General features: G+C 32.1%; 1 protein-coding gene across 1 annotated transcript in view; it reads left to right on the top strand.

The window, feature by feature from the left end:
- LOC134259276 (deoxynucleoside triphosphate triphosphohydrolase SAMHD1-like) overlaps nt 1-19,756 on the top strand; it is a 54,848-nt gene extending 35,092 nt beyond the window's left edge. The window contains exons 11-18 of the mRNA XM_062741882.1: nt 19-64; nt 12,077-12,168; nt 12,516-12,575; nt 13,007-13,196; nt 17,754-17,840; nt 18,026-18,130; nt 18,215-18,340; nt 19,397-19,756. Of these exons, the coding sequence (XP_062597866.1) occupies nt 19-64; nt 12,077-12,168; nt 12,516-12,575; nt 13,007-13,196; nt 17,754-17,840; nt 18,026-18,130; nt 18,215-18,340; nt 19,397-19,516 (826 nt within the window). The 3' untranslated portion in view covers nt 19,517-19,756. The remainder of the gene's footprint in view (nt 1-18; nt 65-12,076; nt 12,169-12,515; nt 12,576-13,006; nt 13,197-17,753; nt 17,841-18,025; nt 18,131-18,214; nt 18,341-19,396) is intronic.
- The last annotated feature ends 6,494 nt before the right edge of the window (nt 19,757-26,250 follow it).

Below are 26,250 nucleotides of genomic sequence, written 5' to 3'. Positions count from 1 at the left end.
ATTGTGTTTCACCCGTAGGGTTTTGTCCGTGGATGGTGAACTTCAAATATGTTTCCGAGATAAGGTATTTGTACGCTGCAAAGGACAGAATTTTCTAACAATTGTTTTAACTAGAATTCCTTATTCAAGAATTCAGGTGCTTTTTGTTTCATTTTATGTTTTAGGTCACCTGAGTTAACTCAGGTGACCTATTGCTATCTGTTTTCGTTCGTCGTCGTGCGTCGTGCGTTGTGCGTCGTGCGTTAACATTTGAACAATTTCAGCTTCTTCTCTGCAACCACTGAAGCAATTTCAACCAAATTTGGCCTAAAGCATCTATGAGTAAAGGGGAACAAAAATTGTGAATTTCATGATCCCTGCCCCCCTGGGGCCTGAGGGGTGGGGCCAAAACCACTAAAATTAATGCAATCTTTAAAAATCTTCTTCTTTACTCCTGGACATCAAGCGGTCAAACTGTTTGCATAATTGTAATCAACAATGAGTCCTCTAACAAAATTCTGAAATTCATGGCCCTGGGGTCAGGGGTTCTAGTGCTAGGGCGGGGCTAAATAAGTAGGTAGTGAACATGCATAATTTCTTTGAAAATCTTTTTCTCTGCTCCTGGGTATTAAATAAACCAACTAAGCATATAGTTATGATGAGCAAGAGTGCCACTACCAAAATTGTGAATTTAATGGCCCCAGGGTTAGGGGTTCTGGTGTTAGGGCGGGGCTCTATTGATTATATAGTGAAAATACATGAATTCTTTGAAAATTTTCTCTGCTCCTGGGTATTAAATAAACTAGCTAAGTGCATAGTTATGATGAGCAAGAGTGCGTTTACCAAAATTGTGAATTTTATGCCCCCAGGGTTAGGGGTTCTGGTGTTAGGGCGGGGCTCTATTGATTATATAGTGAAAATACATGAATTCTTTGAAAATCTTCTTCTCTGCTCCTGTGTATTAAATAAACTAACTAAGTGCATAGTTCTGATGAGCAAGAGTGCCTTTACCAAAATTGTAAATTTTATGGCCCCAGGGTCAGGGGTTCTAGTGTTAGGGCGGGCTCTATTGATTATATAGTGAAAATACATTAAATCATTGAAAATTTTCTTCTCTGCTCCAGGGTATTAAGCAGATGAACTACCTATATAGTTATGCTGGACAAGGGCCCATACCCTAACAAAAAAATACTATAGTTAACTATAGTTAACTATAGTTTACTATAGTTAACTATAGTGATAACTTTGACACTTTGAAAACTTTGATTTACTATAGTGATAACTTTGACACTTTGAAAAACTTTGACGAAAACTTTGACACTTTGAAAAACTTTGACGAAAACTTTGACACTTTGAAAAACTTTGGCGAAAACTTTGACACTTTGAAAAACTTTGGCGAAAACTTTGACACTTTGAAAAACTTTGGCGAAAACTTTGACACTTTGAAAAACTTTGGCGAAAACTTTGACACTTTGAAAAACTTTGGCGAAAACTTTGACACTTTGAAAAACTTTGACGAAAACTTTGATACTTTGAAAAACTTTGGCGAAAACTTTGACACTTTGAAAAACTTTGGTGAAAACTTTGACACTTTGAAAAACTTTGGCGAAAACTTTGACACTTTGAAAAACTTTGATGAAAACTTTGATACTTCGAAAAACTTTGGCTCAAACTTTGACACTTTGAAAAACTTAATCGAAAACTTGGATATTTCGAAAAACTTAGTCGAAAACTTGGATACTTCGAAAAACTTTATCGAAAACTTGGATACTTCAAAAAACTTAATCGAAAACTTGGATACTTCGAAAAACTTTATCGAAAACTCGGATGCTTTAAAACTTTGAAAAAGTTTATTGAAAACTTTGACACTTTAAAAAACTTTATCAAAAACTTTTATTCTTCGAGAAACTTTATCGAAAACTTTGACACTTTGATGAAAAACATTATCGAAGCCTCTGATACTTTGTAAAACCTAATTGAAAACTTGGATACATTGAAAAACTTTATCAAAAAATTTAACACTTTGAAAAACTTAATCGAAAACTTGGATACTTTAACACTTCGAAAAAATTTATAAAAAAACTTTGACACTTTAAAAACTTTATCGAAAACTTTGAAAAACTTTATGGAAAACTTTGAAAATTTAAAAACCTTTATCGAAAACTTGGATACTATAACACATAGAAAAACTCAATCGCCAACTTTGACACTTTAAAAAACTTTAACGCCAACTTTGAAAATTTAAAAAAGTTTATCGAAAACTTGGGATGCTTTGAAAAACTTTATCGAAAAGTTTGATACTTTGAAAAACTTAATCGAAAATTCTGATACTTTGAAGAACTTTGGCGAAAACTTTGACATTTTGAAAAACTTTGGCGAAAACTTTGACACTTTGAAAAACTTTGGCGAAAACTTTGACACTTTGAAAAACTTTGACGAAAACTTTGACACTTTGAAAAACTTTGGCGAAAACTTTGACACTTTGAAAAACTTTGACGAAAAGTTTGACACTTTGAAAAACTTTGACGAAAACTTTGACACTTTGAAAAACTTTGGCGAAAACTTTGACACTTTGAAAAACTTTGGCGAAAACTTTGACACTTTGAAAAACTTTGACGAAAACTTTGACACTTTGAAAAACTTTGACGAAAACTTTGACACTTTGATTTACTATAGTTAACTATAGTAAACTATAGTTAACTATAGTTAACTATAGTTAACTATAGTTAACTATAGTATTTTTTTGTTAGGGATATCTTCCAGAATTGTGAATTTCAAGGCCCCAGGGTCAGGTTACCATAGAAAGGGGGGTGTACTTATATACTGAAAATGAATGAATGGTTTGAAATCTGCTCCTTGGTATTAATCAAATATCAAGGCCTAAGGGTCAGGGGTTCATGTGTTGTAGGGGCACTACTGATTATTGCTGAATATTACTGATTAGTTGAAATGCATTTTTTGTTCCCTTACCCTGCATATGGGTATTAAGTAAACAAACTAAGCAACTGCTAAGTGTATTGTTATGATGATCAATGGTGCCTCTTTCAAAGTTGTGAATGCCATTGCATCTGGATAAAAACAACAATCAAATTCAATCACTGGAAAGTTGTTGCATAATGCTCAGGTGACCTATAAGGCCCATGGGCCTCTTGTTAATTATATATTTGGATTAACGGTTACATGTATAACATATTTATTATGTGATACTCGCACTGAACATGAGGTACTTTTCTCACTCACCATCATCATCAATAACATCAGCTAACGAAACGAATAATTGTAAGTGACACCGAATGATAAGAATGATTTTAGGATTAAAGAGACGCCGATTGATGAGAATTATCTTTCTAAACTTTCTAAAAATTACATATGCAGCACAGTTAAGGTAGGATTCTTCTTACATTTCTTGTATGTAAAAATTAATGAATTTTCACAGAATCAAAAGGACAATATCACTAAGTTATGGCATCAGTGAGATTAAATTTGACCGTTTTATATTAGAGGCAAGGCAAGGGGTAAGTCACATGACATGGACGACACTGGACGTGTTTTTGTCGCTCCGTGTTTTTTTGACTATTTCTTCCGGATTTAAGATTCTGATTGTGGAATTTCTCAAAGAAATTCCTTAAAGAAAACAGATCACTGACTTTGATCTTCTTGATCCAAATAAAAAAGTAATCGGTGATGATCTACTTTGCGTGCAACTCGACCGCAATCTGTGGAGAATTTATCTCAAAAGTACAGAATGCCGACATAAGCTCCTAACCCAGGGTATTGACATCAATAGTGTAGCATACCAATTCTATGATACTAACCCATACACCTCTGGTGCTACATCTGTATCTCAAAAAACCCTTAAACTTAGGATATGTGGTCTCCCCCTCTCTGTGGCGGATTCCGCGGTACAGGAATTACTTAACAAACTCAATGTCAAATTAACAAGTAAAATTCTGTACGAAAGGATCCGCCATCCTGAGACAAACCGGATGACAAGTATCCTAAATGGAACAAGGTTCATGTATATTGAACCTCTCCCAGACGGAAAATATCTTCCGAGAATTAACTACTGCGGTGGTATACAGTGTAAGATTTTTCACCATGGTCAACCCAAAAAGGACATTCACCTTTTATGTACAAACTGCTGGAAAACCGACCACACCCGTTCTAACTGTTCCTTCGATACCTGTTGTAAGGTATGCAAACAACCGGGTCATTCCCCCGGGAATGAAGCATGCCCTCATTACCAGCCACAAAAGAATTTAACCCCTTTCTGCGGTGCAGAGGATGTTCTATCCAATTTTTACCCATGCGTTTTGGATATCTTTGGAATGAAACACAAGTCGGCTGAGCATGCCTTTCAGTATATTAAGGCAGTAAGATGCGGTGACCCAGATTCTGCCAATATCATCAAAGAAGCCGATGATGCCCTTGGCGCTCTACGCTTAGGCAAAAAAATAAAATCTAACGAACAGTGGGATTCTACCAAAGAGGCTGTGATGGAGGAGATCTTGGAAAACAAATGTGTCCAGGTCCCTGTTTTCCGCGATAAGTTGTGTACTTCAAAGCAATCGACAGTATTCGTTGAAGCAACATATAACAACGAATGGGGCTCAGGGCTTGATCGGGACGGTACATGCAACACCAAACCCGAAATGTGGCCAGGAAAAAATATTCTTGGTGTGCTGATGAAAAAAATCGCAAGAAAAGTTCGAAAACGAAAGCTAAGTGATTCAGCAAAAAACGAAAGAAAACAAAAACAAAAAGAACAATCGAAACAAAAAACAATACCGCAAATGCTTAATCAGCTGAGAGAAATGTCCGACAGTGATGAACCTAGCACGGAGAGTTGTGATGATGATACGTGTAAGTAACTGTATTATCTCCGGTCAGACTGATGCAGCATTTCATGAACTTCGGTATGTGCTCAGTTATATCTATTTACAGACATTTCTGGCATACTTTAAAAATACTATAATTAATGAATTGATATGTGCTATTTTTACTTGTCAAGTGATAAGACATAATTTATCCCCCCTTCCTTTGTTTTATAACATTATTACACATTTATATCCACCAGACAAATGAAAAATTTAAGTTTACTTTCGGTGAATGTAAGAGGTCTTAATTCGCCGGAAAAAAGAGCAAAAATCTTTACATGGTTAGAAGAGTGTAAAATAGATATAATACTTTTACAAAGAAACTCATTTTGTTGAAAAACATGTAGAAAACTATAAAAGAAAATGGAATGGGAAAATAGTTCATGCTTTTTCAGACTCTCCCTATAGTAGAGGTGTTTCTATTCTTTTTAGACGAGAATGTAATGTAGATATTTTAAATGTTCATAAGTCTAAAGATGGTAGGAAAATACTTGTTAATGCAAAAATTGACGGTGAATCATTTACAATTATTAACGTTTACGCACCTAATAAAGAGTCAGATAGATTAGCCTTCTTAACAACTCTCAACACATATATTTCTTCGTTTTCTGCGCAAGATAGCACAATCATAATAGGAGGTGATTTTAATTGCAATTTTGATAAAGAAAATGATAAATCCAATAAAAAATTAAGTAAATTAGTAAATAAATTCGACTTAGTCGACGTATGGCTTAATAAGAATCCTAATAACAACGGTTATACCTGGTGTGATGCAGAAAATTGTCCAAAAAGTAGGATTGATTATATTTTTGTAAATAAAGACTCTATAGAAAGTGTAAAAAATATCATTGTAAGAAGAATTCCTGGTACTCACAATAATGGCACTCGGTTAAGTGACCACAGATATCTTAAATGTACTTTAAATCTTAATAAATTAGATAGAGGTGCATGTTACTGGAAATTGAATGTATCTCACCTTGAGTGATGATTACAAACACGGTATAGAGGAAATAATTAACAACATTCATTGATGAAACGCTAGATCCAATTTTAAAAAGGGAAACGTTTAAAATAAGTGTACGTGATTATTCTATTAAATACGCGAAACAATCCAAACATAACATAAAATGTAAAGTAAAATTACTTGAGGAAAAAATCGATAAAATTGAATCTTTGCCCAGTCTAGAAATTGATATGAATGAAAAGCGAAAACTAGAGAAAGAATTAGATGCAATGTATGATGAAATTGCTAAAGGAGCTCAAATAAGATCAACAGCGCAATGGATAAGCGAAGGAGAGCGAAATACCAGTTTCTTTCTAGGTTTGGAAAAGAAACATCAAACGAATAATACAATAACTGAATTAAAAAAGAATAATAAAACCATTGCAAGTAATAGTGAAATTTTACAAGAAATGTGTCTTTTTTACGAAAACTTATATACAAGCAAATCTGTTGATGGAAACAATATTTCTTCATATCTACAAGACATTGAATGTCCAAAACTCAGTGATCGCGATAGAAAGTTTTGTGACACATTTCCAACATTTGATGAATGCTCTGATGTGGTATACAATTTAAAATGTAACAAATCTCCCGGATTAGATGGATTGCCAGGGGAATTTTATAAATGTTTCTGGAATAAGATTGGTCCTCTCTTTTACGATGTAATATTAACTATATTTGAAAAAGACGAATTACCATATTCTCAGCGATTGGCACTTATCACTCTTTTATTTAAAAAGGGCGACAAGAATAATCTTAAAAACTATAGACCTTTGAGTTTAACAAATACCGATTACAAGATTATAGCTTTTGTACTCGCAAAAAAATTACAAATCGTCATAGACAAATTAATTAGTAATGAACAATCAGCATATATCAAAGGTCGTTACATAGGTATTAATGCAAGATTGATTTTAGACATTTATGAATATTGCATGGATAATGAAAAAGACGGAATATTACTTTTTTTAGATTTTGAAAAAGCTTTTGATTCAGTCGAGTGGAATTTTCTTTTTCAAGTTCTCAAAAAAATAACTTCGGTGATAATTTTCTTCAGTGGTTCCAAATTCTATATAATAAACCAATATTCAGAATTAAAAACAATGGTTTGATTTTTAAAACATGTAGCATGAATAGAGGTATTAGACAAGGATGCCCTATTTCAGCTCTATTGTATCTATTTGTGGCAGAAATACTGGCCATAAAAATTAAAAATAACAATGAAATACAGGGTATCAATGTTTTAAACATGAAAAGGGATATTAAAAATATTCAGCATGCAGACGATATCACATTGGCTCTAAAAGATATATCTTCTTTGAATGTTGCAGTTAAGACTGTTAATGATTTTTGTAAACACGCTGGTTCAAAGGTCAATATAAGCAAAACACAATGTATATTATTGGGCAGTCTAAAAGATAAATACACTAACATAGAAGGCATACAGGTAACAAATGATGCCGTACGATGTTTAGGTATACACATTGGCCATAATAAAATTCAATGTTACGAATTGAATTGGCTAAAGACTTTTCAAAACATGGAAAAACTCTTTTGAATCGTGGAAAAAAGGAAAATTGACTATTTTTGGGAAATCATGTGTCGTTAACTCTTTAGCTACGTCAAAACTTATATACATGGGTTCAATATTACCAATGCCCGATCCCGAACATATTCGACAAATTAAGAGAAGCATATTTAACTTCATATGGAATAAGCGCGATAGAATTAAAAGAGATACTGTGATCGGAAAACAAGAAGATGGAGGTATAGGTGTGATAGATATTGATTTGAAATTTAAGGCCTTAAAGGCGGCATGGGCTAGATACTTAATAGATAAAAATTGCATAATCGGCGAAATAATAAGAGGATATTTAAATCTTCTTAATATTGATATCAACTATCTATTATCGTTATCAGAGACAAAACCCACAGACTTTAAAATCATTTCAAACCTTTCGGTTTTTTATAAAGAAGTATTTTGCAGTTTTAATGATTGTAAAAGATACATCGATGAAACTAAATTGTCTAATGTAAGTTTTGCTCAGCAACCAATATGGAATAATAATATGTTTAAATATGAAAACAAAACATTGTGTTTTAAAAATTGGATCAAAAGTGGGATAACACATATTAAAGACCTCTTTAACAAAAATGGAAAATTTAAAACTCTACAAGAATTGTCTGTTGATTTAATACAAAAATCAAATTGGATGTGTGAATACAAAATAATAAAAACAGCAATCTATAAAAAATCTGTAAGATTCAATATGACTTGCTGTGCATACATGCAGAATATAGGGAAGCGTTATTTTAATTTTGTAAATGGTGTATATTGTATTGAAGATAAAAAATGTAAATTTTTTTACGATAATTTACTCCTTAAGAAATTTAAAGCCCCAAGCCATCAATTAATGTATAAAAAATTATTTTCTGTTGCTCAAGAGAGTTGGAAGGATATATATAGAAATAAGGTTAAAGACATCTATGACAAAAGAATATGTGAATTTAACTATAAATTGTATACTTATATATTGTGTTGTAACAGTTTTCTTTTTAAATGCAAATATAGAACTTCTGCTTTATGTAATATGTGTGATGAAATTGAAGATATTAAACATTTACTTTTTGATTGTGAACATGTTCATATACTATGGAAAAATCTGAGTTCTGTGTTAAATTTTGATGTACAGTGGAAGCATGTCGTCCTAGGTTTTTATTCCGAACGGAATTCCAAAATACAATTTTTAAATACTTTTGTGTCTTTCGTAGCATACAAGATATATAAATTTAAAATGTTTTGCAGAGTTCAGAACAAAACTGAAACAGAAGATTTGTTATATTCCTATGTAAAAACAAATATCAAAAACAATATGGACATTTTACTGAATTTAACAAAAACTCACATGTATAAAAATAAGATGGTGACATCTGTAGAAATGCTTTAACTAAATATATGTTACTGTTATTTTTGTTATACTAACTATCCTGGCCCGGGTTAGTTAGGAATTGTAAACGGGTTTGCATAATGATTAATAAAATTATTTTAAAAAAAAAACTTTTATTTCTTTATTAATGTTTTCTTCATGCACTGAGCAATAAAATACTAGTATGTTATAATTAAAAAAAAAAAATATTAGAGGCAAGGCAAAGTCAAAGTCATTACCTTTTTCCTGGACATTAAGAATAAAAATTTACTGTTTCCAATCATGCGATCCTTACTTTTATTTCAAAAAATTGAATGTTTTTCTTTTTGCATAAAAAGATACTACCATATAGGGCCTATAAGATGATATTACCAAATTGACATGGATAATATAAATAAAATGGATATTTCCTAATCCGAATTTCCTCTATTTTTCTTAAATTTTAAAGATTTATAAGTTATTTTTATATGGATCCTATATTTAACTTTTTCCAATTTTCAGATAAAGTAAAGTTGTTCCATACAGGTACAAAATGATACAAAAACTTAAAGTTTTGATCGTTTACTAAGAGAGAAATAACACTTTTTACGGGTTTTTGGCTCAAATCTGTACTTAGATTTGGAGCATTTAAAAGCCAGCATAGTTCTAGTATGGGTGAAAAATCTTATTTATTTATTATATTTTGAAACTTTAGTCCCTTATTATTATTTAAACTTACATTTGAAAATTTTGTTTAGTCTTTGACTGCGGAAAAATTATAACTAAATTCAATGTTCTATAATAATTTTGAGAGGCAGAAAGGAAGATATATTCATACGCCACCATTCCGCCAAAAATATAGTCCCTGCTAGTTTACAAACGCAGTTAACCATTTCTATTGAAAGTTGTATAATTGTGATGAGGTAAGAAAATATGGTCTTTTAAATCTCTTACATCTAAATATAAAAGACATATCAACAAATGTACTTTGAATATTCCATCTAGTCAGAAACCAGATAAGAATCCTTCCTTAAGGTTACAAATGGAAATATCGGCTATTTTTAAGATAAAAAAAAATACCTACTTTATTAGGATGGGCGATTCTTTTTAGGACTTCACTGATATATAAAAAAAAATGTTTTGTGGGTTAAATCTACGTTTGGGACATTAAGATTTTTTTTTTTCGACTTGTCACGTGATGTCGACGTCACATGATTTTAGCAATCATACTTGCAGTTTAAAGGTCATTTATAAATTCCAATATTGCAAGGGCATAACCAAATTAAAAATCTTAGTTTAATTTATAATCCTTTTCAACACTATATGTAGTTTGTGAAAAGTGCAGCAAACCAATATAGATTCCTTTTTTTAATTGCTAAAATATAATTTGTTGGACGGCAGGTTGAATATTTTGCTGGTCAACTACATTAAATATAGCTATAATTAATTTATTTGCAAGATCTCATGAGGTTCGCAGCACTTTTCAAATATCTTAATGGTTCTTTAGTTTATATTTAAAAACTTGACAAGACACATTGAGGGTATGCCCTTACAATTAATCGATTTATAAGGGCCCTTCAATTAAGTTTTTAATGAATCTGCTTACAAACACACGACAGTATCGCTTGTCTGGAGAATAAACGGACAGTTTATAAATAAAATACTAAAACAGACATCGCATCCAGGTGAACAGCCTTTAATTTAATTGCAAATAATATTTTATTTGAGAACAAAAGACATTTTTCATTGTAAAAGATGTGACTTTATCTGCCTCTTACTGTGTACAAAATGCGTCATTTTTTTCGAGATGACGTCACATTAACAAGTGCATTGTGATTGATGCATCGTTTATATATTGATATGTGGGATTTAACAAACGACAAAATGCATGTAATAGTAATATTGTATGTAGCATACAGCTATCCAGCTGTTTGAAATAGCAAGAAGGATATAGAGATAACGAACAGTATTCAATCTCAAAGTCCATAAAACAATACAAAATTAAGCAGAGCAAACACGGACCCCCGAAACATCAGAGGTGGGATCAGGTGCCATTGAACATCCCCTGCCGACCCTGAAATCGAAATAATTTCGTTTTGTAGTATTTTGAAGACCTCATATTATGTATGACGTCATAGTAAACATTTCCCGTACAAAGTAGGCCTCGCCTCCTTATTTAATATTAACTCTGCTGCGTAGGAAAAAGTAAGGTAAATTGTTTTTTTAGAGATTCGTTTTACGTTCAAACCATTTGGGTTTAGTTGGCCGAAAAAGGGCAATGTTATTTAAAGAAAAATGCTTAGGCCACACCAATTTAATTTTTTGTCCGTCGGATATTTGATGGAAAAAGGTACGAGCGGGCAAGCAGTTAAATAATAATATTATTACTTTTTTGAAGGTAAAATGTTTAGGCGGAGCGTGAAAAAATATGAGCGGACAATTATATTTCATCTGATTTGCAGAGTTAGCGGATTAAACAAACTATGAATAGAGCAGAAATTGAACAGAAAAATAGCACAAATTTTTTATGATGCGGGAAATTTAAATTAATATTATTAGTATAGTTTTGTTGAAATACGAGCGGCTGGTCCGAAGAACAAGAAAATTAATTGGTGTGGCCTTAATACATTTTAAAAGACCAGCTGCATTCCTTAACTCAATTCATAGATTTTTGAATAGTGTGTATTCGATTTTTGTTTTGGAATCATGGCATTGAGAAAAGAGTAAAACCACATTTTAGGCTCCATGAATGCAATCATTTGTTGAAAAGATATTGTGACCATTGTGGTTAATTGGTGAGCATTTTGTGATTTTTTTTTTAAAGGAAAGTCCTTTTCTGTCTTCTTTAGAGATTATAGAATTCACGTACTAATTACAAAAAAAAGTTTTTTGAAACCCGATTTAAACATTGTTCAAAATACAGAACATGGTACAAAGTTGATTACACTACAATTATTGTTTTTAGGTAGAATATTCAAAAACCATGTGTCACAAAACAACGCTTGTTTCTCCAATAAATCTATAGAGAATTTCCAACTCAGATAATGAATAAAAACTACGATGTTTAGTTGAAATAGAGTGTGTTTGCCGAACCACACTGTGTTTGTAGAATTCAAGTGTGAATGTTGGACTACAATGTGTATGCAGAACGCCAGTGTGTATGTTGAACTATATTTTGTAGAAAAAAATATTAAATAAATTTAAAAATTATCAATAACTTTTGAAAGTACGTGTACTTTTATTTATACATACATTTGAAATCTCTGGGAGAAACATATATATTTGCAGTTCTTATTATTTTGTTTTTGAAGGAGGTTGGGAACTTGTACGATATGTTTCATACAAGGAACACGCTTCAGAGATTAGCTTGCCAACACAGAGTTGGAAATATTATAGAGGCCATGTGAGTTTTTATTATTATTGTTATTGGATGATTTTTAGATGAGCTGTTCTATATCCATTCATTGGATTTTTCTTGTCTGCACATTTCTTCTAAGACAAAGACAGTTTGGATAATATTTTATGTTTGATGTTTCAAAGACAAAACGGTCTTTCTTATTTAGACCATGAATGTCGATATTTACATATATAATCTTATATAAATCCTGTTTATGTCCATTACTTCTTAATGAATGATTACATTAATTTGAAATGTGGTGTTTAAGAGAGAAAAATGGGACATTTTTAATGTAAATAGTCAGTTCTACTTGAAAATGAACTGTATGCATAATTAAAACATCGATCTTTCAGGATAACAGAAGCAATGTTGGAGGCGGATAAAGTCACAAGTATCATTCCAGGCAAGAACGGGTAATTAGTCTCTTTCAAATTGTTGTATCGAATCAAACATTTTAAATGTGATATTGAAAACACCATTCGATTTTTAAAATGACAGTAAAGCATGCACACATTTTCAATGCGAAACACTAATACGTGGGTATATTTTTAAGTAATGGTTGAAAAATGTGCAAGCTATATTTGAAATGAGGTACAAACATGTGTTGATATCTGTTTGAGAAAATCCAAACACGTCGCTATTTTTAATGCAAAATGTTTTCTATAGAATCATCAGTAAAAATGGTAAAAAAAGGAAAAAAATATAATACTAAATCATCATAAATGTTCATTTGATAACAATAATTTTTTTTTATACTTAGATGAAATTTAAAATCAGTCATAAAAGGCAATTGCTTTAGAAAAAGCAATACACATTATAATTAATCTAAATTTACTTCGTCCAGAGAACACTGGAAAATATGGGAATCCGTTGATGATATGGAAGTGTACCAAAAAGTGACAGATGACATTTTCCAGCAGATTTTGTGGTCTAATGATAAAGCTCTAGAGAAGTCAAGAAAAATTCTTTTAAAAATCCAGAACAGAGAGTTGTACAAATGTGTTGGACAAACCCGCCGCTCAATATCTGAAAAGGTATTTAAGAAATGTTGCCAACAAAATTACAAAAACTGGTTCAGATTTTTATTTCTTTTTCTAGAACCAATGGTTAACGTCTCATATTTATGATATTTATGATTACAGCATCACCTGCATTGTTGGGTTTATGATTTGATATGAAAAGACATTCTACGTGCGATTAGTTTCTTAAAAAGAAAAACAATTGGCAAAGAAGCTGATGAAAAAAACAAAATTGAAAAATTAATTACAAATTTTGAAATAGTATTTGTCACAAAGGATGAATACCTAGCCTATGACTTAATAATTTTTACCACATATTCGCCAGGTAATAATTGCACATGACAAGAATCCACGTAAACCATCCATACAAACGAATTGACTCACAATTTGCTCTTGAGTGCATCTGGATCTTAAGAGTGTAATAAGAGGGATATAAACTATTTTGTATTACTGTTTAGGGAGGATGGAATCAAAGTCTGAGTATTTGCATGCACATAGTGCCGTAAATAAAAGAAATAAAAGTTTATTTCTTTTCATTCTAATATCTTGAACGCAACGACTCAGTCTTAATACACATGGTACATTGATATAAAACAAGATGTGTTTATTAAACACTGATGCCCCTGTATGGCAATATAGCGAAGAGGAAACTTTTCTTAAATGCAAACTCACTGGAAAAAACAATGCTGAAATATCCCTTACAAAAAAAAAATTATAGTAAACTTACCGGTAGATTACTATATGAAGGTTGTTCGAAAAGTTCGTGGACTACTGTCATATGTTATCCAAATTTAGTGGAAATATTTTAACAATTAATTCAAATGATTTGTGTTATTTTTTTAAATACCACATTTTTTTCAAAACTTATCCAGGTTTTAAAAATGCAAAAATCGGATAGCGGAACAGGTCAAAATTTAGTAAGTTTCGATCAATACACTAAATAATGTCTGTAGTCACATTCTCAAAACCGAAAAACAACCGAGAAATCAAAATTAAGAATTGTTAAATCGAATCGATTCTTATTCCAAATTATGTCTTAATATTTTGCTCTGTTAAAAAAATAAACCAACTTGGGAAGATATGTAATCCTTATTGAAAATGACAAAAACGATGACTTTTAGAACGTCACGGAGCAGCCGATATCGATGCAATTTTGTCTTTTACTTGGGAAAATACCTGAAAAAATCAAATAATGTTGATGGAATAAAAAATATTTTGCAAGCGAGTTTTTGCATGTGTGTGTACAAATAGTATAGACAGTATTTGAGTGACAGAGACTTTGTTTCAGATGAGGACAATCTGTGAGGAAACGTATCTGTAAAAATCTTAACAAAAACTTTAAAATGTTTGAACGTCAAGGAAAGACATAGGCGCTTTAGAGTTGCTTACCTTGTGAAAGCAGAGTTAAGTAATAAAAGAAAGTAAAATCCTAACAAATGAAATTATACAACTTTGTGGAATAGTAAATTTTAGAAATTCTGGACAAAATATTATGACGTTACATTGCCGTTAAGGATGCTCAGCGGGTACAAACATGTTGAATTTAAGATAAAGTAAATTTATTACAAATGGTAATCCAACTTATACTTATACTTCCCTTTCTAAGGAAGAAATTCTTCAAAATCATATGTCAGTTTTGAATATCTTTAATATTCCTCAGAGCCACCGGTCACGGTAGCCTAGTGGTAGAGCGTTCGCTTTGTGATCAGGAGGCCCGGGTTCGATTCTCGTTCGCGACGCCGCGTCATACCTAAGACGTAAACAAAGGTAGTGACTGTTCCTTCGCCAAGCGCTCGGCACTAGAAGTGAAAGTCACGGGTCTTTCGGATATGTCCTTAAAAACGTAGGTCCGGTGTCACGGCAGGCGCTGGCACGATAAAGAACCCTCACTGCTCAATGGCCCTGAGTGCCAAGTATAGGTCTAGATTTGAAGCCCTTCACCGGCATACGATGACGTCTCCATATGAGTGAAAAATTCTCAAGAGGGACGTTAAACAACATACAATCAATCCTCAGAGCCAAAATGAATGAATACCTTATATATATTGGATTCCGAAAATTCATAAGAATCCTGACAATCAAATATACATTGCGGGTTCCAGTTCAACCAAGCCTCTTTCTTTACTCCTCACCAAGATACTGACAGTAGTGAAGGGACTTAAAGAGTACTGTGCTACCATATATTCAAGTAGTGGTGTGAATCAGATGTGGATGATTAAAAATTCAATAGAACTTTTAGACAATTTGAAATCACAAGATTTTACCAAAATCAACAGCTTAAAAACTTATGACTTTTCAACTTTATACACAACCATTCCCCACGATAAATTAAAATCCAGGCTTTTTGATATCATTGACAGCTGCTTTTTCAATAAAAGTGGAACTCGTAAATTTACTTACCTTGTCATTGGTCATTTGCAAAATTATTTTGTTAAAAACGATTCTGATTGAACACACAAGTACGCTGAAGTTGAATCAAGAAGATGCTTGAGTTTCTTCTAACGATCTATTGGAATTCCCATGGGAACCAATTGCGCTCCGTTATTAGCAGACCTTTTTTTTGTATTCATATGAAGCGGATTGATGCAAAATCTTATGCGTGAAAAGAAGAAAAAACTTGTTGTGGCCTTGAACTCGACCTTCAAATATATCGACGACGTATTGTCAATTAACAATGGTAATTTCCATTCCTACGTCGATACGATATATCTAGGAGAGCTTGAGATAAAAGATACCACAGAGTCTGACACATCTGTTTCATACTTGAAAAAGACGTTAATGGTAACCTAACAACCAAGTTAAATGACAAACGTGATGACTTTAACTTTTCTATCATCAACTTCCCTTACCTATGCAGCAATAAACTTACATCACCTGCACACAGAGTGAATATATCTCAGTTGATTTGATACGCAAGAGCATGCGCTACGTATGGATAATTTCTGAAACGAGGTAAATTATTAACAAGCAAGTTGATGAAACAAGAATATCAGCAATCACGATTAAAGTCATCATTTCGTAAGTTCTATGGTCGATACAATGACCTTGTCAGCAAATACCATTTTTCATTGAGTGAAATGCTGACTGAGTTTTTTTTTTTATACCAATTGCTAGTCCATTATTTATACACTGAATTAACGACCGATTTTTCCGTTATTTCCTGATCATGACAAGGAGTACACAGCGGGTGTGACCGGTCGTCAGGGGATGCTCTCTCGTCCATGGCACCTGATCCCACCTCTGATGTTTCAGGGGTCCGTGTTTGCTCTGCTCTTATTTTGTATTGTTTTATTGACTGTGAGACGGAATACTGTTCGTTATCTCTATATCCATCTCATAAAATTATTTGCATTGCTAAGCCTCGGATCTGTAAGTCATTTAACGTTACCTATCCGTAATTTGTTACGTGACTCACATTTCAATCAATGTTAAATCATGTTTGGTGCTTTAATTATGCAATCAAAATATTTTTATCCTATTTAGAGTCAGAACATTCAATAACACTTTTATAATTAGAGAGAAAAATATATACACCTGGGGGAAATAAGAGAACAAAGAAAAAAACACTTTACTGCCCCCATCGTGACTCCAACAGTTTGACAAAGTTTGGATTGGTCATATTTTTGCAATTAATGCACACAGCAAAATATCTTTTTAAACTTTAGTTGTCGAGATACAAGACAGATTTATATCTGCTATGTAAACAGGGTCCATGTATTTTTTTGTTTACATAGATTAATATACTAATAAACTTCGTTCAAACAGGTAATTTCAATAAAGAAGTTAATTCTAAATACAATAAAACAGTTTTTATTGTATTTGTTGAATTTCATTCTGTTTTAAATATGATATTTTCTATATATGTCAACAAAAACAAAGCACGAGCCTTGTGTACATTATGAAGAACTTTTAGTTCTGTATTTTGTTTGTAAATCAATAAATGATGTTCACATTTTTGCTGGTCATTAGAAGATGCCTTAATTAGGAATTGTAGGCATTAAAATTGGTTTAAAACATTCAGTTGAAACTGTGTCTATGCCTCTTTAGGTATTAAGAAAAATTTTCTGTCTGTGAGGTGGAAAATCTTTGATGATATAAAGTTTATTTAAACTATTGCAGAGCATTCTGAGAAGATTGTATACTGATTGATTGTATACTGTTTAACGTCCCTCTCCAGAGTATTTCACTGATATGGAGACGTCACCATTGCCTGTGAGGGGCTGCAAATTTAGGCCTATGCTCGGCACTCAGGGCCATTGAGCAGGGAGGGATCTTTATCGTGCCACACCTACTGTGACAGGGGCCTCGGTTTATACGGTCTTATCCGAAGGACCGCCCCATTTAGTCGCCTTTTACGACAAGCAAGGGGTACTGAGGACCTATTCTAACCCGGATCACCACGGGAACATTCTGAGAAGCTAATAAAATATGATTAACTTAATTTGTTAATTCCATTAATCTGTTTGTTGTTCATGCTACATACATGTTCAATTGAACAAGAGCCAATTTTGACTTGTTGAAACTTATTTCGCACTCAACGTAAAATGTTATTTCCTTTTTTTAATGTTTCAGCTTGAGGACGAAAAAATTAAAGAGGAACTTTTTACGATTTTGAGAGATAATAACAGCGATCTTACAAGAGAAGATATTGTGACGCATGTAAGGTTTAGCAATTCAAGTATACTTACTTTAAGAATAATAATGCCACAAAAACGCATTGAGATATGGGGTAAAAAGTTCAAATAGATTTAATTAATAATGCTATGTTACAGAACAATTTAAATGGGCATCACTCATCATTAAATCAGTATTAATGATGTGTATATTAATTAATATTTCTATAGTCGGTAACGATGGACTATGGCATGAGAGATCAGAACCCAATAGAGCACGTTCGCTTTTACGGCAAGAAAGATCCCAAAAAACCGTTTAAAATCCCAAGGAATGAGGTAAAAATATTTAAACCAGCGTTCTATTTCTGTGAATTAAGTGTGATCTTCTGAAGATCTCATTTTAATTTTTTTTTATGCAAGGTTTCAAACTTCATTCCCGAGAATTTCGCAGAACAGTTAATTGAAATCTATTGTAAGAAGAAAGATGGAAAAAGCATTACACAAGCAACAGAAGCATTTAAAAAATGGATAAGCAAATATACAGTGGTAAGGTTTATTATGAGAAACCAAATTCAGCAATTAGATTTTAGAGAAGAAAATATCTCAATACACAGATAAAAAATACATATAAATTGTGCAATCAACATGGGAAATAAAAACCCTGTAAAAATGTTTTGCCAACACGGAATATTTATTAGGATTGAATGAGTTTTTTATAACAGTAATTCGAAAAGAATCTTTTTTGAAATAGTTAAAGAAAGCAGTGCATTTAAGGCAACATTTTCTTCCTAAAATCATTAAAACGAGACATTTTATGTTCATATTTAATAGTGTGAAATTCTATTTGAAATACCTTAACGGCATTTTGAGGACTGTTTCCATAGTTTTTTTTTACATCGGTATTTTTTGTCATCATGTGACACCTTACAGTCACGACGGTACCGATTTTAGGTACTAATATAAAATGTCAAATTTTACCAAAAAGTGCATTGTGGCCCCATCCTAAACTTATGGGGCCATGATTTGAACACACTTGAATCTACATATATATGAAGATGCTTCAATAACAATATGACTCATAATGGCTTTGCTTTTCTTGAGAATATTTTTAGAGATTTTTTTTTTCTATTTATTCATATGCAAAAGTTTGAATCTTACAACAGCCCCACCCTACCTACCACTCTCGGAAACTTTGACCCCCCATTGCGACCCTTCTCAACCCAGGGGGTCATGATTTGATCAAACTTCTACACTATGAAAAAAAGGTTTTCTGTAAGTTTAATTTTTTGGGGCCGTGTGGTTCTTGCAGAGAAGATTTTTTAAACATGCCACCAAATTTTCATTATTTACTAACTATCTCCCATTGGATAATCATGTTGCCTTTCTTTAAACGAACTTGAGTTCCCTTTACCTACAGAGTTTGTTTGGATTTGGTTTGGCCCAGGGCGGCGCAACTGTCATGAATTCAAATCTCATGATGACCTCCTTACTATATCATCTTCGTGTGTAACCTTAATTGCACTGCGAATGTTTTAACCCTTTTGATGCATATGTGTATGAACATATTGAGTATTTTGAAATAAGAGCAAAAATAAATTGTAGTCTGGTGACAATTCGAAAGGTTCGGAACACACTGTTTCCACAGCAGGCACCAGCACAGCAAATAGTCCTTTACAGAATGTACCAAATCAAGAAATCACGAGCCATCTCTCTTACGACTGAGACTTTTATCAAATGGCTGGATATCAACTTAGTGTTGAGGGATATAAACTTTTGTTCTAATTAAGTTATAAGAAAGGGGAAAGAAAAGAATATAGGCCTTTCAACTGCCGCTAGGAGTCGGTATTATGAACGATAACTCACTGCTAAAAATTGTTTAGAGCAGACTCGGGGTATGTAACTGTTTACATGCAAGGCGATTTTAAGCATTTCTTAAGTGTTTCTCTGCTTTCAGTAGAATCCAGTGGTTTTAAAATTTAGCACCAATGTTAAACGTTTTACTGTATAGTTGCGGACATCGGTTAACTGCATATAATTAAATTTTTTAATTAAAATAAAAAGTTAAATCTACCCTCCTTCTCAGTTTTAACCTAATTAAATTTTTATACTCGGTCGTTCCCCTTTGTGCTTAGTAACACAAATAAGATGATCAATTGTTGCATTTACTTGTAAAAATATATGTATTTAAACAGGAAGCGAAAAAGCGCGAACACAAAAACATGACATTAAATTTTCTTCTTCATAATAATCGTCAAAGAGAGTTAAAACTATTGAATATAGTCTGTTCCCCATTCATTTGATCCTGTTATTTCAGGTAGAGTGAAGGCATTCTCTTTCTCTTGGCCAAAACTTTTTGTGTACAAAACAATGTAAGGAACCCTTTTGTTTATATAACAATACCAATGCTAAAGCAGCCTATATGTCATTCCTATAAACGATAACTCATAAATCGGCACTAAGTTGGTCATTTTTCACACCTGAGTTACCTGTCCTTAAACACAACATCGGAAAAGTCAATTATAAATGATTTAACTTTTTAATGATGTAATTAAAAATTATGCATAAATTATTATCTTTTTTGATAATTTCATGCACCTATAAATCTAGCTATACAATGTTTTTTACCATATGTGCAACTTGAAAAATTAGTTGAAAGGCCTAAAGAATAGTATTTGTGTATTTATTTCAACGAGCTTTGGTTTTCTTAAATTTGAAGAGAAAATATTTAATTTCATGTATTTTTTAAATTTTATTTGACTTGTACAAAATAATGCAACTGTACTTATGTCATTTTGAGAAGCATATTCATCTAGTCTTAATGTTTTCTTCAATAAAGATGTTAAACTCAGAGATTTTTTGATCCCAATAACGTATAGCTAAATATCATTACCTCAAAAGTGAATAATTATCTAGCAAGTGCTAAGCGGATTATTTTTCAAATTATGAATATTCACTAATGTTTGATACTTGTTTATAAGTTAAACATAAAGTTTTTAAAATTAAACTGCTTTATTTATTTTCAAAATTTGAACTGATATGTAGACTTCTATTTTGAAACATGTATATTCGATGAAGGAGGGTAGTTCGAAAGTAAGTGAGACAGTTTTATTTAATCCTGGTGAACGTCTTTTGAAGAAAATTGGCATATACATCTAATAAACATTGACACTAATTGAATTCAAGAAAGATTCCTCAAACATTTTTGTTCTATGGAATTGTAATGAAATGATGGTAACGGGGCTCGGGCTGTTACGAAATTAGATATTAAGTAACATTTAGACTACAAGATTTTAAAAAGAATTTTAAAAATAGGAAATTGAATTGTGAATGTAATTATGTATGTAATATTTCTTTTTTTATGAAATAAGTTTGATCGCATTTATAATAGGAATTTCCGAACATCAAAAGATTTAACACGGTATTGAAACTTATCTCTGCAGTGTATTTTTGATTACAACAAAACAGAACAACAAGTATTCCTAAAATGTTCTGTAGTGAACGCCTTTCAAAATTGAACGAACAAGAAACTGGGAGAAAACTCGTCTATGAGAATGTTATTATCGGTGTATTTTTTCTCTCTGTGCAATTATACTCACACAACCAGTTAAAAAGCAATTATGACGAATTAAATAAGAACGCACTATGCAAACTTCTGTTCATGTTCTTTAGCATTAAAACATCAAACTTAGATCTTATTTCTTTTTTTCAATTAAATCCTTTAAAAAACCAAGAGAGTTTGATTTCTTGAATTGTATCTTTATTATGACTGAAAAAAGAGAGTTTACGTTTCTTCATCGTTTAAAAAAATACGGCTCACTTGACAATTAATTAACAAGGCCATGCTCTCCATGGCAATTTCAATTGATGTATGCCAATTTATAATTTCACCAGGGCTTATCTGAAGTTAAACAATTGATTCATTTTTCTTGATAAAATGTTGACGAATTTTCATAAGTCTATCTCTTTCCTAGAAAGTGGCTCAAAAATCTCCGAACAGTCCTCGTTTATTCAATTTTAAGTGTATGTATTTGCCATGTTATATACCTTATATATTTTTCTTACTAAGTGAGGCTTTTAATTTTTAAATGTTCTAAAATATACACTAAAATGATGTTATTTCATGGTATACTTGTGTTAACTTCTTAGTACTTAAAATTATTGATATTTAACTAAGTGATTTCTAGGTATGTCACCCCACGAATTAAAATCATTTGAAAAGAATATTATTTAACTACTTTAAAATTACATGGTAAGTAAGGTAAATAAAGATGGTAAATTATTTACCTTCTCCTGCCTAAATAATAACTTATGTTTTGAACCATATCTAAATATTCTAACAAACAATCAACATAGATCAGTCAACGTAACATAGTCAACATAAACAAGGTTACAAATATTAACTCACAACTTAAAACTGAAATTGAACGTTATGAAAAAATACCTAAATATGAATGAATTGATTCACTTTGTAATCACAATGAGATTCACAATGACATTTATTTTCTCCTTATATGTCCTCATTTTAATGTACAAAGACATGAATTCATAAATATTTGTAAAAATAAATGTAAAACTCTTCAGGCTCTATCTTATGATAATCAATCTTAAAGGCTCATGACTAATGAACACCCTGACATCCTTAGATCACTTGCTAAATTTCTTGATAATGTACCTTCACTGTAGAAATCAAAATAATTTCGAAATGTATCTTTATAATTCAATATGTATAGCAATTTATCATCTTATTTTTTATTTTTAATTTTTGTTCCTTGATATGCATATATGTATTTTTCCAGTTTCTTGACATTGTCTCCATATTATTATAACATATACAATACATGTATGTACAGATGACATTGTATATTTCGTATATCTCTTGTATAGCATTATACTGGAACCAATGATTATACGAGGGTTTTTCAAAAAGTTCGTAGACTTTTGTCCAATCTTTTTTTTTAATTAACGTCATATTAGATTGGGTACACATATTTTGCCGCCAAATTCGAATAATTTTAGTAAATAAAAATTGAATATATCTTCATATTCATAAAAAATTATCAAAAATTTAGAACAGCAAAAATGGGGCCAGGGGGCAACGTCATTATTGAGTGATTTACTAATTATCACTTTATAGCATCTATAGCCATTCCTCTAATAATTGGAGCAATAATAAAATAAAAAATTTACATGTTTAAATCAAGTATTACTGGATTAATTAAAATGCTATCAGGTAATGTTATATATGGCTTCGTTTAAAAGATATGATTTTTAAATACATATGGACTTGATTAAAAACAGCAAAAACATGACCTTGGAGGACGTCACTGAGCAGCGAGTATCAATAAAATTTTGCTGTGCACTCGGGAAACTTCTTTAACAAACTTAAGAAAATCTGTATAAACCAGAAAATGTATGAAAAAAAGCTGTGTATTTATATAAAATGGAAAATGTGATTTTTGACTGGTAGCTAGTTTGAATCGTATGATGGATGCAAAGAAACAGTCAATGGCATAGCTAAAATTCTTGTCAAAAAAGCTAGGAACGTCATTAAACGTGAAGTACGCTTCAATATTGCGGATCTTAATTAATAGAGTTACGTGGTAAATAATTTCAAAAACACAGATAATCTAGTTCGAGCTATTTTCTATAAGCAAACTGGGTGTTAAGTTTTATGGATAAGTTTTTTTTTAATGGAAAAGACTCTACAAACCTTGTATGAAATTGAACAGCAGAGTACTTTTGAGAAACTTTCTCAAGTTAAATGTTGTTTTGACGTAACAATGTGTATTTACCATGGTACACTGTAACGAAATATATTGCTTTAAAAATTGGCTAACATGAGTTCTATTTAATCAAATGTCATGAATTTAACACTTTGACAGAATAAATGTTTGTTGTTTTTTTTTATTTTAGAAAAATGTGTTTATCTATAATCTTGTAATAATACATGTAATGTTACGATGAGGAACACTGTTTACGATTTTTTTGATTGACCCTCGTACAATTAAGAATTGTTCTCATTATACATGTAATATCATGCTTGTCTTATCATTTGAATCTTCCTCATACTTTTGTTTGTAAATCTTTTTGCTCCTCCGGGGGCCCAAATGGGACAAACAAAATTTTGTATTTTGTAAAAAGCTTGTATTCATTTGTGTTTCTATATTGAATTTAACCTTACTAGTATAGTGAAAGCAATCTCTGTGTGCAATGATGCTTTAATACATACAAAAAGTTTTTTTTTAATAATGAAAGAATTTTACAGCCCCAATTGATTTAAAACAATAGGCCCAAGGGCCTTATAAGTCACCTCAGTGTCATGTAACAACTTTCCAAAAATTGAATTTGATTCATGTTTTATTCCAGAAGCCATGAAATTCACAATTTAGAAAGAGGCACCATTGCTTATCAAAACTATACACTTAGTATGCTTACTTCGGTTAGTGAATACCCAGAGGTAGATCAGAGTAACAAAGAGAAAATGCAATACCATTTTATCAGTTGTGCACCCCATCGCAAGGGAACCACTGACCAAAAATTTTAGAAATTTTATTTCATCATGTTACATTATTGATTAATACAAAAGAAGAAGCATTAAATTATTTTCAGACTATGTGCCCCCCCCCTTTCAAGTACCTCTGACCGAGGGTCCGGAAATTAACCATTTTGGAAGCTTTCAAAAGAGGAAGATTTCTTTGTCATAAATATGCACTTTGTTCATTGGCATAATACTCAGGAGCATAGGAAAAGATTTTCAAAGAATTCATGCATTAGAATTCAAACATTAGAGCCCCGCCCTAACACAAGAAGCCGTAACCCAGAGGTCCTGAAATTCAGAAATCTCAAACAAGCATCCTTCCTCCCATAAAACATGAACATAGTTCATAGTTTTAATACCTGGGTGCAGAAAAAAAGATTTTTAAAGGATTTATGCATTTTAACCATATTATCATAAAAGACCCGCCCTAACACCAGACCCCTACCACAAGGACCATGAAATTCAAAATTTTGGGAGAGGCAGTCTACAACATAATTATATACTTGTATATTCTATAAAGCCCCGCCTTAGCACTAGAACCCCTGGCCTTGGGGCCAGGGAATTTATAATTTGAAAGAGGCATTCATTTTTAATTATGCATTTGGCAAGTTTATTTAATGCCCAGGAGCACAAAAGAAAAATTTCAAAAAAATAATGCATTTTCACTATATAATCTTTAAAGCCCATCCTAGCACTAGAACTCTTGGACTTGGGACAAGAAATTAACGATTTTGAAAGAGTCAGCCTTATCCAGCATAATTATGCACTTGGTAAGTTTATTTAGTGCCCACGAACAGAGAAAAAGAATTTCGAAGAATTCATGCATTTTCACTAAATAAACTATATGGCCCCGTCCTAGCACTAAAACGTCTGAACCTAGGGGCATGAAATTCACAATTTTGAAAGAGGCAGCCTTATTCAACATAACTATGTACTTGGTTAGTTTGGGTCAATTTATTTAATACTCAGGAGCAGAGAAGAAGAATTCCAAAGAATTTATGCATTTTGTTATATAATCTATAAAGCCCCGCCCTAGCACTAGAACCCCTGACCCTGGGGCAATGAAATTCACAATTTCTGTAGAGGCCGTTATTTTCAACTTAACTATGCACCACTTGGTAAGTTTATTTAATACCTAGGAGCAGAATAGAAGAATGTCAAAGAATTTATATACATGTATTTTCACTATATAATCTATATAGCCCCGCCATAGCACTAGAACCCCTGACCCTTGGGCCATGAAATTCACAATTTCGGAAAAGGCAGTTATTTTCAACTTAACTATACCCTTGGTTAGGTTATTTTAATGCCCAGGAGCAGAAAAGAAGAATTAAAAAAAAAATAATGCATTTTCACTATATAATCTTTATAGCCCGGTCCTAGCACTAGAGCAAGCCTTATTAAAATAACTATGTACTTGGTAAGTTAATCTAATGCCTACGAACAGAGAAGAAGAATTCCACAGAATCTATGCATCACTATAATCTATGTAGCCCCTCCCTAGCACTAGAACCCCTGACCCTGGAGCCATGAAAGTCATGATTTTTAAAGAGACAGTCATTTTCCACTTAACTGTGCACTAAGTTAGTTTATTTAATGCCCAGGAGCAGAAAAACAAGAATTTCAAAGAAATAATGCATATTCACTATATAATCTCTTTAGCCCCGCCCTAGCACTAGTACCCTTGACCCTTGGGACATTAATTTCAGAATTTTTGTAGAGGATTCAATGTTGATTACAATCATACCAACAATTTGACCGCTTTATGTCCAGGAGTAAAGAAGAAGATTTTTAAAGATTGTATTAATTCTAGTGGGTGGTTTTGGCCCCACCACAAGGCCTCAGGGGGAAGGAATATGAAATTCACAATTTTCAAGACCTTCACCAATAGAGGTTATATGCCAAAAATGGTTGAAAC

This window comes from Saccostrea cucullata, unplaced genomic scaffold (genome assembly GCF_032062105.1).
Source record: "Saccostrea cucullata isolate Sc308-1 unplaced genomic scaffold, CSIRO_AGI_Scuc_v1 ctg1608, whole genome shotgun sequence".
NCBI lineage: Eukaryota > Metazoa > Mollusca > Bivalvia > Ostreida > Ostreidae > Saccostrea > Saccostrea cuccullata.
The sequence above is the reverse complement of the archived record's forward strand: the minus strand, read 5'-3'. Positions and strand labels throughout refer to the sequence as shown.